At 41.6% G+C, this 15,265-nt stretch overlaps 1 protein-coding gene across 4 annotated transcripts in view; it reads left to right on the plus strand.

Annotated features, from left to right (window-relative positions):
- qkia (QKI, KH domain containing, RNA binding a) overlaps window positions 1-15,265 on the plus strand; it is a 79,438-nt gene that overhangs the window by 37,570 nt on the left and 26,603 nt on the right. For all 4 annotated transcript variants that reach the window (XM_085343437.1, XM_085343436.1, XM_085343440.1 and 1 more), the window contains exons 3-4: window positions 5,008-5,124; window positions 13,492-13,635. In XM_085343437.1, the coding sequence (XP_085199563.1) occupies window positions 5,008-5,124; window positions 13,492-13,635 (261 nt within the window). The remainder of the gene's footprint in view (window positions 1-5,007; window positions 5,125-13,491; window positions 13,636-15,265) is intronic.

The following is a 15,265-nucleotide window of genomic DNA, read 5'->3' on the forward strand; positions in this document are numbered from 1 at the left end:
CCGTCCTCACTCGTCTGTATTTCCACCCTGCCTGCAACCCCGAAATAAACCCAAACAGAATTATCAAAGGAGCTATGGATTAGGCACTAAATGCTGGGTGTGCTGAATAGAGAGCTTTGAAGTCTGTAGGGCTTTGAGGTGTAAATGTCACCACTGGAATCTAAGTCTAATTTTCACTCCTTCATCAGCCTATGGCCTTGTCCTCTGTCCCTCCCAAACATCAGGTATGCAGGTTTCAGTAGTTTATACACCCGTCTGCTCCATTTCATATTCCTTCTATACTGTTTTTTGGCAGGGGTAGGGATCAAGCAGTAGTGTGAAGGTAAATATGATGGATTATTTCAGTGATGCAACACTAGAGCCCAAAGATAAATGAGTGACTAAAAGCAGGGAGCTTGTCTGTGATTAAATGAAAGACCTGTCCACTACAGGGGTGGGGGTCACAGATAAGCAAAGGAAACGCCAAGGTCCTGACAAAGAGGAAAAGGAAGCCCGCAGAGTTTCCAGAAGCTATGAATGGATACAGAAGGGAGGATATGGAAACAAAAGGGATGTATTTTACCAACTAAGCGGGCTGGTAACTTCTGTAAAGCCTCCATAAACTGGATATCATTGTTTCGCAATAATGCTTTCAGACTTTGAGGGAGGTTTAGAGTAAAGTAAGTGAAAAGATGGGGAGAGATGATGGTGCCTGGTGTAACCAGGTTCCTCCTTTCCATGATGCATTGCACTGAATGAACTATTCCTCATTTCCATAAGCCCAGCAAGGCTGGTTAATAAGTGATTGGTATTCTGCTCCTGGCCTTGCCCGGCTCTTCGATAAGCCTTCCACGCACACAGTCAGAACCCTCAGCATGATCTCATTTCCTGTCTCCCCACCACCACAAACAAACGCCGTCAAAGGCACAATTGTTCTGCTTCTGTGAGCATTGTTGGTGGAACTGCTGTTTTTTCTCAGTAGTTCACACAAAACCAGAATGCCCGTGCACACAAACCCGTGCAGCTCTGTATGCCGAGGGTGTCTGTAAGAGTTCACCCCATACATTGTGTCACACACGCTCACAAACACACAGTGACAGAGACGTAGATGCACACAGCATAACCCGCCTGTGGAGTAGCGATAACTGGGACTAAACAAAGGCCCTTTAATGTCAGTGTAAGCCTTTGTCCTGGAGGGGGCTTTGTGAGTATGAATGTGTGCGCATCTGTATGTCTTTGTGTTTACACATGAGCTATGTGTGAATACTGTATATGTTTGTATTTGTATTTTGTTGTTTGTTTGTTTGTTTTTTGTGGGGGGGGGGGTGAAACTTTGAGAAAACTCAGATAACGTGACACTGAACTCAAGAACTGAAGAGAAGACTTCCATTGCAATTTTCTACTACTGTAAATAATCGAGCCCAACCCCCCTCCTTTTTCTTTTTAGTGAGGAAAATCATAGATCTGTTGACGATAATCAATAATAAAGCTCTGGAAGTCCAGACGAGAAAAATGATGGCTCCCAGATGTTTTTTAAGTCTGCAGAAGCACGGAGTTGATTTAACAGCAGGAAGACAGAAAATGAAAGCTAGCTTGATAGTTTAGCAGGCCCGGGTGAAGACTGGATAGTGCATTTGGCAGTCAGGGCACAGTATCCGTCCTTCTCCCCTGTCTGGCTGTACTGAGTGTAGTTCCTGGCAGAGTCGAGGGCCCTGTACCCTTCTGATAACTCACCCGCTTGGCTGTTCATTGTCTCTACATTCCAGTGGCTGAAAATGGAGGTCGCTTTTTTGTAAAAGCATATCAACATCCATGAAAAGAGTGTCAAACCCTCACTGCAGACCAGGGAGCAAAGCGAGCCATCCACTACAATTAAAATGCTGAGCTTTATTCTGTTACTGAGTAAATGTGGCTTCACTCTTTACAGCAGTGTTACATTTCAAATTGCAAAGTTTAAATATGATAGGTGGCTGCTTTGTTGAAATGCTCGCGTAGTCACGTCACAGCAAAAAACTGAGGTGTACTGCCAGCTTAACATATATATGTATTTTTGAAACTTACAGGAAGAAACGTGAAGTGTGCAAACAATATATGGACATGTGAGACAAAGCCAGACGAGGCACGTGGCGTTTAAATGGTAAATGGCCTGCATTTGTATAGCGCTTTTCTAGTACATAGGACCCCAAAGCGCTTTACACTACATTCAGTCATCCACCCATTCACACACACACATTCACACACTGGCGATAGCAAGCTACATTGTAGCCACAGCTGCCCTGGGGCGCACTGACAGAGGCGAGGCTGCCGGACACAGGCGCCACCGGGCCCTCTGACCACCACCAGTAGGCAAACACGGGGTTAGTATCTTGCCCAAGGATATTTGGCATGCAGCCTGGGATCGAACCACCGACCTTCTGATTAGTGGCTGACCTGCTCTGCCACCTGAGCTACAACCACCCCGTGGCTGTGCAGAGTGCTCGCTGGGTTTTCTGCTTTTCCACCAGTCTTACTCAGCTGTACACAGGAACCCCTGCAACTCAATAGAGACAGCACCACCGCAAGAGGGCCTGGGGCCATAACAATCCGCACACTTCTTTTATCTGCAAGGACCCGTCAGATGGAGTTGAGTAGTTAGCTTGTCTACCTGCACAGTGTGAAAAATACGAGAATGCGCCGGTGCTGGCCTTTCTTACTCATAATCATTTCCCAAGTAGTGGTAAAACAAGATGTGGCATCATAACTTTTTCCTTTCTTTATTTCTTCCTGCTTTCCTCCTTCATGTCACTGCTCTCTGACAAACACAGCATAATCATGTTCACATTGTACACCTCTGCTGTAAAAAGGTGAGTGGTTCGACTAGTTGCCACCTCAGAGTTTTAATCAGATATTCTCCTACCCCCTTCTATAATCCGATGATTTAAGCTTGGTGTGTAATATATATGTATTTAATATATTCATGGTGAATAAATCTGTCAGTTTTGGGACTGATGGGTTATATTGTAGGTTTTAAGGCCAATTGGAGCTGTCACATGTCATATCTGCACAGAAATCTACATATACATTTAGATTTTTTTCTTTCTCTTTAACCTTGTATTTGCTAATTTGATAGCAAGCATTTTTCAAATATGTCACCACTGTTGTTAGCAGAGTGTAACACACATCACTGTAGTTTGAGTTTAGTGGGTTAGAAACTGTGTGTTTGTGTGGTATGTGTAGGAGTACCACAGTACTCAGGGTTCACCCTCGTCTGCAGCGGGAGCTGTGATGCAGACAGACAGCTCTCTCTTCTGTGCTTCTCGAGGCTGTGCATGCATCTGTGTGTTTATGTACAAGTCAGAAGCAGGCCACCATACCTCGTTGGTGGCTGACCTCCGAGGACAGGTGTCCTTACATCCTTCAGCTGGGACACACACAAATGTAGCCCCTGTGCCAGTTTCCTGCATTCGAGTTAACCAAACAGACAGTTGCCTTGTGACAGAGAAAAGCACGCTTGCAGCCTGTGTAGCAGCACGCCATGATCGTCTGTGGGAGACTCCAGTCACAGGGTGTGTCTTTCCTGTTAGAGACAGGCCAGGGATGCAGGCAAAACCCACCGACAGGGACTAGAAAAACAAAAGGCCCGGAGTTTTCGATTGTCCTCAGTAGCATTTATGTTGTTTAGGGGAAATACTGGCAACATCACATTAAATTTGTAATCCCTCTGTAATTAAATGTGACTCCTCTGATAGCCTTTTGGATTTTGCAGAGGCACTGGTGCGGTGGCGTGCGTAAGCAGATGTGACTGCGTTTTAAGAATTTAATGCTGTGGTGTCACAGCTCATTGCGACAGCCCAAGAGACGAATAGTTGTGCTTCTGATTGTCAAGGAAAGCTTTCCGCTATGGCAGTGAGCATTTTCAGGTAGAAAAAGAAGGGGGGAGGGGGCATCTCTTACCCGTCATGCTCTCCACCAGCATACGTTATTGAAACCTGGGTGGTTTGTTTACCTTTTTATACATCACTGTGCTCCTCCTTACCCTCTGTTTTCGTTCTGGCTGAAAATTGATTTGGATTATTCCAACATGTTTTCTCTTTATCCTGTTGGAAACCAGTTTCATGTCAAGAGGATTATGTTGGCAAATTTGTTTCCTTGTGGTACAAAGCTCCACAGCCACTCACCAGTGAAAGGGGGGCCATGATAATAAAATTGTGTCAAAACACACTGCCATACTTCACAACCCCTAGCACACTTTCCACCTCAATTTCCCTTGTTCTTTTTCCACCATGCCCACCCAGACTACACCCTGTGTAGTTAATATTCTATTTTTTGTTTGAGATCATTTTGACATCTGTTGGGGCAAGCCAACCTCACTGTCGTCTTTGATCGTGCTCTCATTGTGGTGAAGGGACAAAAAATACAACCAGTGCAGCTATTTTAGCACAGTTTCCAGTCAAATAGGTGGGAAAAAACTGAAAAAAAAGAGGAACTGTATCTGCTGGTTACCAACTTTTCCTTTCCTACATTTAGTAGACAGCAGATTGTTTGTGTCAGACAAGGGAAAAAAATCTATTTTGGGTTAAGCATGGCCTGGTAGATCACAGAAAACACATGATGGACGGCACCTGCACGCGTACTTGCTTAAGTGAAGTGGACATTACACTGCATAGGGAACTGGCAGGGTGGGGTCAGTTTAATATCCTGTCAGACTGATATGGACTTTTGTGTTCTCAGACACAAATCCTCCAGTGTTGTTGTCGAGAAAAGTTCAGGTCTGTAGTGCAGGTGTGAAAATGGCTCCTGAAAGGCTGAAAGAGGGTAGTTTTGGCTGTGCGTGTAGTCTTTGTAGCAGAGGCGTGATATCCAACAAAGCTGAGGTCATGCTTTTTGAAAGCTCATGGAAACTGCTTATTGCTTATGAAGGGTTTCTCTGAGGTAAATAAAATGTAAATTTTTCTGTCTTTTATGTGTCTGTATATAGACTCACAAGGTTTTCTCTCTCTTTTTTATTTTATTTTATTTTATTTTTTTTTCCTCTCTCTCTTTCTGCAGTATAACTTTGTGGGGAGAATCCTTGGCCCGCGGGGACTCACAGCCAAACAGTTGGAAGCAGAAACGGGATGCAAAATCATGGTGCGAGGAAAAAGCTCCATGAGAGACAAAAAGAAGGTAAGATCATCAGTGGCAGTGTGCCTGGTATATACAAGAGGAAAACTCATATTTTTTTAATTTTCACACAATATTGCGAAAGTTTCTGGGCCAGTGGTCACACAAAAAGCTTCCCTCTGGTCTTGAAGAAACATGAAGCAGACACATGCTTAGCTAATGCCCAGTGGCTGCATCCTGATATCTGATAGTGCTGTTTGCAAAACGCTGCGCAGTGGAAAGTATTGAAGCCAGTAGTAAACCAGTCGGCCAAGGCCAGGAGCAGCCACTATTTCTGGATATACCGAGCTGACTTTGGAGACATATAAGGTCTCTACATATCCACAAAGGACTGAAGTTATGCAAAACAATGCCACCTTTTGCATTATTTTATTTACAAACTGTGCTCTTTAGGTAAATAAAATGAAATGATGTGAAACATTTTGAGCCCACAGTCATAAAAGACCTGGAGTATTGATGTTGTCTCTCTGTGCGAGTGACATGGACACGATTACTCCAATGAGACGACGTAGGATTTTCAAATTGATATACCATAGGTGTGTGTCCTAAAAATCTCAGACGCGGTCAAAGTCAGACGCCAAGTTTGCTGAAATTCCTATCATAACACAATCCCAAAGTATGGCTGACAACAAGACAACAGCAACAAAAATGCACCCTGAAGTAAGATTTCGAGTCTGTCAGATCAGGTTTAGTGATGCCCTTAAAATAAGAATACTTTATTAATCCCTGAGGAAATTGTGTGGAAGTTAATATAAGGACAAATTGACAGTTTTAAGATGTGTTGTTTCAATTAACTGCAAATTTTGCCCATCTGCCTCAAAGCCTCCTATAAAGGCTGCTTTTGACTGTATTTAATTAACTCATTATTTATATCTCATTTTTAAATTTTCCTTTTCTTTGTGCTCCCAATTGCTCATCATCATATCGGTGACTCTTTAGGTACACCTTGCTAGTACCAGATCAAGCCCGCTTTTGCTTCAGTAACAAGGCACTTTTACCCAGAGAACTGCCTCTCACTTTGTATTTTGTCTTTTTCTGACCAATTTCTGTAAACACTAGAGATTGCTATGTGGGGAAATTCCACAGATCAACAGTAGATCAACAGTTTCTGAAATACTTACACCAGCCTGTCTTGACAACAACAAACATTCCATTTTCAAAGTCACTTAAATCACCTTTCTTCCCCATTCTGGTGCTCAGTTTGAACTTCACCATGTTGTCTTGACCCAACTAAATATTTTGAGCTGCTGCCATGCGATTGGCTGGTTAGATATTTGGCTTAACAAGCAGTTATACAGGTGTACTTAAAAAAGTGACCAGTGCATTGACACAGTGTGATGAAAGCAGCTGTAATTTAACAGTTGCAGAAATGTCTTTTGTCCATGTCCAAATACTTACCTTTCTCCTACATAAAAAAAAAAAAAAAAAAGTCCAACAGTTACAGAATAGTCCAATAGATCATACAGATTCCAGCTGAGTCATATGTTAGAGGATCCAGTTTTCTGCAGGCCCAGTGTTTTTGCTCCACTTTCTTTTTTTTTTTCCTCTTTTTTTATGGCTTCTTTCATTCGTATTTTAATTTCTATCTTTCCTTCTCATTTCCATTTGAGTAAGTTCATTATCACAGAACAAGATGGAGATGCTCAGCTGCGGCGTCTTCTTTGGAATTAGATCCCGAAGTTGTTTAATGGGACCAAGCATGCTCACACATCCTTTTGTTTTAGCTCATTACGTGAATCCATGATTGCCTCCCTTATTTCTTACTGTGTTAAAAGTTAATGACGTGTGCCAGTTTGTTTTGTGTGTGTGTGATGCTGTGATGGGACCTGTCAAGGCAAATATTACACACATAAGCAAGCAGGATCATTTCTCCACTTGATATTTAGAAATTAAATGATCTCATGTTCAAAATGCTTCATAAATGGTCCTGAATACTGTGTATACATAGAAAATCTAAGTAAATGAGGAAAAGGTTTTGTTTCCTCCTCCAAATCCATTATAGTTATTATTTATTTTTTTTTAAATTTCATTTCTCTCTTTTTCCCCCCTAGTATTGTGCTATGATTTTAACGTACACCCATGTAGGGCTACAAAAAAAATCATTATTTGAGAGGATTACTTATCGAGACTAAAAACATTATACATTTGTGGAATTTAAAAATGTTTAAATTTAAATTAAATTTAATTAAACTGAACAACAAATAAGTGAATGGAAAAGAAATTAGGTGGTAGGGTTACAGGATTGTTTTGATGGAAGTTGAGCTCACTAGTCTCCACTTCAGGAGTTTGCTGGTATAGTTTCACCTTTGTTGGGGAAAAGGCATTTGCTGGACTCATAAAAAGAGACAAAACCAGAACACCATTACAAAATTGATTGCAGCACAATAATTCCCTATTTCGATTATCTTTCTTTAAACAAAATTATAACTGAAGATTTAATTACATTAATCACTCAACACTCCACTAATGTTGTTTTTTTCCCCCCATTAATGTTGCGTTACAGTGCGTAATGAGGAAAACGCCTAATAATGTGACTGTTTTTGGATCCATAAATCATAATAGATACTATGAGATTTGTTTACAGGACCCCAAAAGCTTTGAAGCGTCTCATGGCTGTGGCTCAGCTGCAAATAAAGCTGCGTGAGGAGCTCCCAGTCACTGCATTCTCAACCTCAGTATTTTCAGCTTGATGCCCCGTGGCAGAAGAGGATGCCACGGCAGCAGCTTAGCCAGTGTGTTTATTCAGGATCCATTAGCAGCAGCATTTTTATGCTCTCAATAATTCAGCTGGTTACTCCCTCTTGGGTCGCACTGCCTGACAGGGAGTCAGTTCACTGGAGCTATGGAATGGGAAAGAGAAGTAAAGAACAATAGTGAGAGAAGAAAAGCAGAAAATAAAATAAGAGGGAAAGAAGCAGGTGAAGAGAACAATAGGGTAGACTGATGGATGACGAGTGATGGAGATTTTTGTAATCCTGAACATCTAATCACACCAGATTATAATTATTTGTTGTATGTTTATGTACCAACACATATCATGTTTTGTTTTAGGCTGCCTGACACAAATTTACGTTGCATTGCAGTCTTCTTTTGTTTGCTGTAGTATTTTGTGTGCAAATTAAAAACTGTAGTCATTTAATTGTTTCCAAGCACAGTATTTAAGCATAGTTAACAAATGTCTTTTGTCTAATGGTGCAGCATTGGGTTATTTAGAATAGAATATCTGAAGTAGAAATTGAAACATGTTGGACAAGATGGAAAAATAAAGTGATTTTCATGAATTTTCCCTAGAACAGCTGCATTTCTTGCCCCTAAGTAATAATCGAGTGCAAAGCGTTCTTTCTTAAATGTTAATTTTTTTAACATAAGAAAAAAAAAACATTAGAGAAAAATCTGTTTTGTGCCTCTGACCGAGTCACCATCGACATTTCCTCAGGACTGAGGCAAGATATTTCTGTAATGACACACTCTTTGTCAAATGAGTTGCAGCACGGCCTGTGATGTAACGATTGCAGGCCTGCACACCGTAGTGTTGACGCTAAAATGATGTTGGGCAGCTATAATGGACAGAGCCCAGCAGAAGTATTTTTATCATTTATGGTTTGGCATGGTAGGCAAATACAGAATATGAAAATAGTGAACTTACTACAAATGTCTGTGTGTATGTGCAGGCATCTGAAATCCAGCTTAGGCTGAGACAGGGGAGTCTAACACATGAAAATAACTTGTGAGGTCTCTATAAGAGTGACTGGTACACGTAGATTTTTGCAACATCTCTTAATAGAGAAGTATGGTTGGAAAGATGAAAGATTTTCTGACACATTTGAGTAATTATTTTTCTGACAGCTAAAAAGGACTCTCTTTGCAGCCATATTCCAATCAGATTTTCACCTGACGTGGCAGCTTTGGTCTCTGTTTTCCACTCCCGCAGTCGCGCTTAATGCAAAACAGCAGCAAGAACAACTGCAATTAAATTACAGGTACGCTGTATCGACCGCTGCACAGGCAGAAAAGGGATTTCCCTTCCCTTTTGCAAAACCAATTCCCTAATTCTATTTTGGCTGCTACATGGTGAAATTACTTAGATGGCTGTTTTATTTAGAGTCGCACTAAATGTCCTTTCAGATTTGCACTTGAAAAATGTTCTCTATCAAGTGAATTTGCTTTGATTTGTATTTTTTGCTGATTGTCCCAAAACATAATGGCTAAAACTGTGCTATCAGCATGGTCACTGATGGAATAGAATCGGACTCCAATTTGAGCCATCAGCTTGTGCCAGCCCATAGACAGAGTCACACTACAGCTCCTGCATTTATTGCTTAAGAGTTAATATGTGACATTGGCAGTCAATACACTGAATTCCATTAGCCTGCTGGCTCTGCAGCAGACCTACTTGTTTTGTTTACATTTTAATTTATTTTTTTAGCTCCTCATCTTTGGATGCACTTCGATAGAGCCACAATAGCTTCTTTGTACTTAAGTCTTCAGAGTCCAGGTGTTACTTTAGTTGCCTTGGAGTTTTTCCTCTGCAAATAGCTTTAGGGGGTTAAAAGGTGACTGTCATAGAAAAGGACTAAGGCGGATATTTAGTGTTGTACATTTCTAAATTATATATAAAATCCAATTTAATTTGTGAACATTAATATTTGATTGTGGAAGAAGCACAGGCTGCCAGGCTGATTACACACCAGAAAAGCTGGTAGACATCGGGGCTGCGCCTTGGTTAACTTGGCACCATCCAACCGCAAAAGGGCACACTGTGAGAATAGCAGAGTATACATGCAGGTATTACGGCTTCATGCTTTCAGTGCACAGATGCTGGTGCATGGAGAGAGAGAAAGCAGTGAATAATTTAGTCTACCTTAATTAGTTAATATTAATGGCTGGTTATTAGCAATGTTTACCTTAAGCTGAACAACTTAAGGGAAACAATGTCGAGTCAAAATATCTGCCTGGTTCTTTTCTCTCATTTTATATTTATAGCTCTAACTCTTTCAAGCTGTTTTTATGTTTTTGAATTTATACTTAATCACTGTAATGACCAACTGTTAACAATAGTTTAGTAACATTAGTTTAGTTGTTGTAGCTAATGGATAAAATACACCCTAAAAACAATATGTCCCATTGCTTAGAGCCTGTGGGGTCACTTGAGGCCTGGTTTGCAATACACTGACTGAAGCCGAATACCTAATGGACACAAAGTGTCGCACAAAGTCACTTTGACTTTAAAATGAAATCAACATCCATATGGTATTGATGGCTGAGAGAATGATTTGTACTCCCTGCAATCTGAAAAGCCTTATTTGTAACGGAGTTGTGTTGCAGGCTGTTTTTGGTCTGTTTTGAGCACCCTTAATGTGATTGGCATTGAGCAGAGGGTGCAGCTACATTTGCCGTATTACCCAGTAATTCATGTCTTTGTTTCCTCTGTGATAGGTGGCTATGTCCTTTAGCCACAAAGATTTAAAGGTGACCTGTTTAGTAATGTCATGTTCAATCTGTCATTTTTGATCTTGTTTATTGATAAGTTGAGTTTTTTAACCACTGTCATCTACATTTTGGGGGTGGATATGTTGGTTTTCTGTGTTTATTCTGTAATCTGGCTCATTTTCATTTAATATGTAGTTATATCTTTTCCCCTCAGTGCTTACTGTTCTTCTCCAGCGTTGCTTATCTTCTCTTGTCCTTCCATGTCCTTGCAGCTCTCTGCTGCACCTGTTTGGCCTGCTTGCATTCAGCCTCAGTTGTTCTGACCTTAGTTGGGAAATCCTTTAGGATCAAAAGCAAATGGGCCGTTCAGAGTAGCAAAGGCAGAGTTGAAACAGTAGCTAGACTGTCAAATACCAACAAAATAACAATAAAATTGTGGCGCCGCATGGCCAAAGATCCTTTTGAGTGTACCTGACTGTAAAGAATAACTACTCAGATCATGAAATAAGTTTAAAAAGCCTACGTTGAATCACGATTTTTAGGACAACCAAAAAAGGGATCGTCAAAAATATCAGTGCTATATTTTTGTAACCTTTTAACATGTGGTGAGAATTGAGGCCTTAAGTTTTCTGAGAGGTGTGAAATGCAACGGGCTAACAGGTGCTGCACAGACGTTGGAAGTCGGGCAACATAGCTGACTAGCAGCCTTTCCCCTTGATCCTGTTCTTAGATGGTGTTTATAGATGCAATCCCCATGCTATTTTTTTCATGCTACGTGCTTTGCCAAAATCCATTGCCCTCCGGTACGTGGTTATTGCAGTGGCATTTGATGTTGGCCAGCATGGACATTGTCTTCAAAGGCCTTCCCAATATTCCTGGTAGGTCTCCTCTTACCTCCCCCTCCAGCCTTCCTCCTGTTTGTCATGCTGTCACATTCTCTCAGAGGCACACAGTGACCTTGTTCTCAGGCAGTCATGCTGGTGTGAGATGTGTGGGTGTACGCATCGCCCCCACCCCCCGATATATTTGGATAAAATCCTTACCAAATCTGAATCTGTCCGAGCTTTGGTGGTCACACTTTGCACACATATGTGCACGAGCATGTGACCGACTACCGGTAATCTTTTTTTGGTTCCAACTTGAGCAGGAGTCTGTCAGTGTAAATACTTTTACGTGTCAGCCATGTGTTTTCATACTGTGTCCTGCATACAGTGGCAGCCCTTGTGGCCTTTCTGTCTTGTCCCCTCCAGAAAGTGCTGAGTCACGTTCCAGTCCCCATGTCCCCTAATAGGCCATAAGCAAACAGCCATGGTGAAATAATGGCCTGACTGCTGAAAACTAGCCCCCCAACAACCCTCCCACCCACACCCATGTGTGGAAAAGGGGAAAACGAGAGTGGAATATTGAACTTTCGTGTGTGTGTGTGTGTGTGTGTGTGTGTGTGTGTGTGTGTGTGTGTGTGTGTTTGTTGTAAAGAGCAGTGCCATGGCAACAGCTCTCTGTGGAGTAGAAAGCAGGTGGGTGGCACTCAGCTCAAGCTCTTAGTACTGTGCGTACGTGCGTGCTCCACCTCACTTTGAGGTGCTCGTTGAGTATATTGAAATCATGTCAGGTGGACCCCATGCAGAGCACTGCAATGCATTGTTTGTAATTAGACATCCTTGCAGCAGTTCGCCTACTACTCAGAAATGAGCCGTGATCTGGAGTTGAGGTGGTTTGTATGGGCGGGAGTAAACGATACAGTATTTATGAACAACAGCAGGAGAGTATGCAGCTGACTCCTCAAGACTCTGACCTCCTTTGGAAAAACATTTCTGATTTTACAATGCAGTCAGATTCATTTTCACTTTACACGTTTTGTCTTCACGAACTGAAACATTTGAGCATTATTATCCCTTTTTCCCCTTTTTGGTGCTATAATGTGGTGTCACACATCAAAATCTGAGGTTGTATCTTTTACAGACAACCTAGACCTCAACTCCTCACCTCAAGGGGAAGTAGTCTGCTTTCAAACCACTGGCTTTCATGGTTGTACGCTGACATGCGATCCAACCTCAAAAGCTTTTTAGAGCGCTCTCAGTGTCTGCTCGCTAGATTTACTGTCAGCCGGGCAACAAGAAGAGGGAGGAAAGTAGCTATGCTAAATTGAAAATTGATCCCATTTTTTATTTTTTTGCTGCAAATGTAGGATTTTTTTTGTCTGTACATATATCCCATTTTACCTTTTTCACACGACTTGGGTATGACTGGGCTTTTCATGGAGGCAACTGAAAACATAAAGCTTCTCTAAACTTCAGTCTGCCAAATTTCAATTTTGAGCCTGCTTCCTATTTAACTGTGTTGAAAGGCTATCTAGCAGTGATGGTGGTTTTGAATACAACCCATTTTTTCCTTTTAGATGCTGCTATTGCTAGTTTGGGACCCTGAGAGTACTGTGCTGCTGCCTTTGTAGGAAGGAAAACGACTCCTTCATCGAACCTTTGTTGCCCTTACAGTGTATGTCAAAATGTGTCAGAGGCAGATGCACACTCATGTACTTTCACATACTCTGAGCCCTAGCTATGTTATAATTTTATTCCAACAAGTGAAGTTGCTGCGGTTTAAAAAATAAAATAAAATAAAAATATCCCCATCCATCTCTCTCTGATCCATCCATCTTTCACTGATATTAATTGCTGCAGGGCTAGCTGTCATCTTTGTCTCTGCGAAGCGAGGGATCTATTAAAGAAGGGTGTCCTTTCAAAGTTAAAGCTAAATAGCTGACTAAAGGGCCGGCCCTGTCATCCCGCCTCTCTTCACAGGGCCCCGTCGTCCTCTGTGTATGCCTGCCTCTCGCCTCCACTTTCTCTGATATGCCGTGTTACTGCACTGGTACTCTAACACACCCACACTGTCACATTCACTCAACGTCTCTCTCGCTCTTCCTATTTCTCTGTCCAGGAGGAGCAGAACAGAGGAAAGCCAAACTGGGAACACCTAAATGAAGACCTTCATGTCCTCATCACAGTGGAAGACACACAGGCTAGAGCAGAGATCAAGATGAGGAGAGCAGTGGAGGAGGTCAAGAAGCTCCTTGTACCTGCAGTAAGTACATACTGTCCACAAGTTTATACGTACACATTTTGTACTCTGCCTCTTGCCGGTCGGATGGATGTATGGATGGATGCAATGGTAGCAGCTTGAGGTTTAATGAGAGATTTAATGTTCTCCATTTGAGTTTCCCAGAAGATGAAGGACTTATATTGACTCTAAATTTATGGTCCTATGAGAAGCTTTTGGTCAAAACAACAAGATTACCGACCTACATATGGCATACTACCTCTATCCCGCTGTTAGCATCCTGTTTACTTCCATATATAGTTGAGGAGAACAGGTTGGCTGTACCTCCAGCGGAGTGGAAAAACATAGCTAGCTGTACACACCTCCTGTGACTGCCACATTTCATCTCCGCTTCCCCTCTGCCAAGACTTCCTCTTACATGGTGCCACTGGTGATAGCTGCTGGTAGTGCTTTTGGCATGCAATGCATATTTTTGCTTTTAGCTGTGGTGACCAGGTGGGCAGGGCAGCTGAAGGCACAGGTTTACCACCAGGTGGCAATGCACAGGGTTGGAGGTCTGTGGAAATGGGGCCAACCAATATCAGCCTTACAAGGTTAAACAAAGTGTTACTTGCATTTGTAACCTTGTTAATCCGCTGTCCTTCATGCATTCTATCGTGCTAATGCATAATTATTCCTACATGTGTGCTTCACATTAAGATTCTTTCGCCCGGGGAGGGACATACGCAACAAGGACAGCGTTTGTCCCAGTTGTAACTGTATTACAATTACAAGCATGTAATGTTTGAGTGTCAGAGTTATGATGCCTTCGATACCCCAAGAAAGTCAACATTTGTGGAAATGAGCTCAATAGTGGGAAAAAATTTGATCTGAACACATCAATATAGGGGTTATAAGATTACAGGGATATTCAGATGCACACCAGTAAGAGCTGTATGTTAATCAATCTGTCAAAAAGTAGCTGAACAAACTTCTCTTCAGACTTATAAAATGGAAACCTGAATCCCAAGAGTTAAGTTGAAGTCACCTATTTAGCTCTAAGACCAACATGTTTGAAACTTTATATAGAAATTCTCATGGGAAAGGCTCTCTGAATCCTGGTGTTGTATTAGGAAAAACAAGCATAGACTATAAATTGCTATATTTTAATTCAAATGTTTACATGTGTCAGCTCAGGGTTATTAGTTATTTTATTGGGTCTGCCACATCAGGAAAGTAATTGTTAAAACAAATGGGGTTTACCTCTTTACCCCTTGAAGCTCCTTGAGTGCTTTCTCTCATATTTCTGGTCTGCTTATAGAACAAAATGACTGGGTGTGCATCAGAAGTTAGTGAGGGTAGTCTCTGCCTATGCAGCTACTGTATGCTTGAAAAGACCTGGAAACCATCCTAATGGTCGTCAAACCACATTTTTATTGATATATACTGAGGTGTCAAAACTCATAATGGGGGAGACTGTAAAATGTTGTTTTATCGTGTAAAGAGTTAAAACAAATCCTTGTCATTGCATCATTCTAGGGCCCTGAACGGTATCTTTTCGTTTAGACCAGTTTAGAGTAGGGCTGCTCAATTAATCGAATTTTAATCATGATTACGATCTGGGCTTTCAACGATCATTAAAAATGACTGAGCCGATTATTAGCCCCTCCCTCAT

Source organism: Diplotaxodon limnothrissa, linkage group LG19 (assembly GCF_057381915.1).
Source record: "Diplotaxodon limnothrissa isolate DT_005_m linkage group LG19, D_limnothrissa_male_GT1.1, whole genome shotgun sequence".
Taxonomy (NCBI): Eukaryota; Metazoa; Chordata; class Actinopteri; order Cichliformes; family Cichlidae; genus Diplotaxodon; species Diplotaxodon limnothrissa.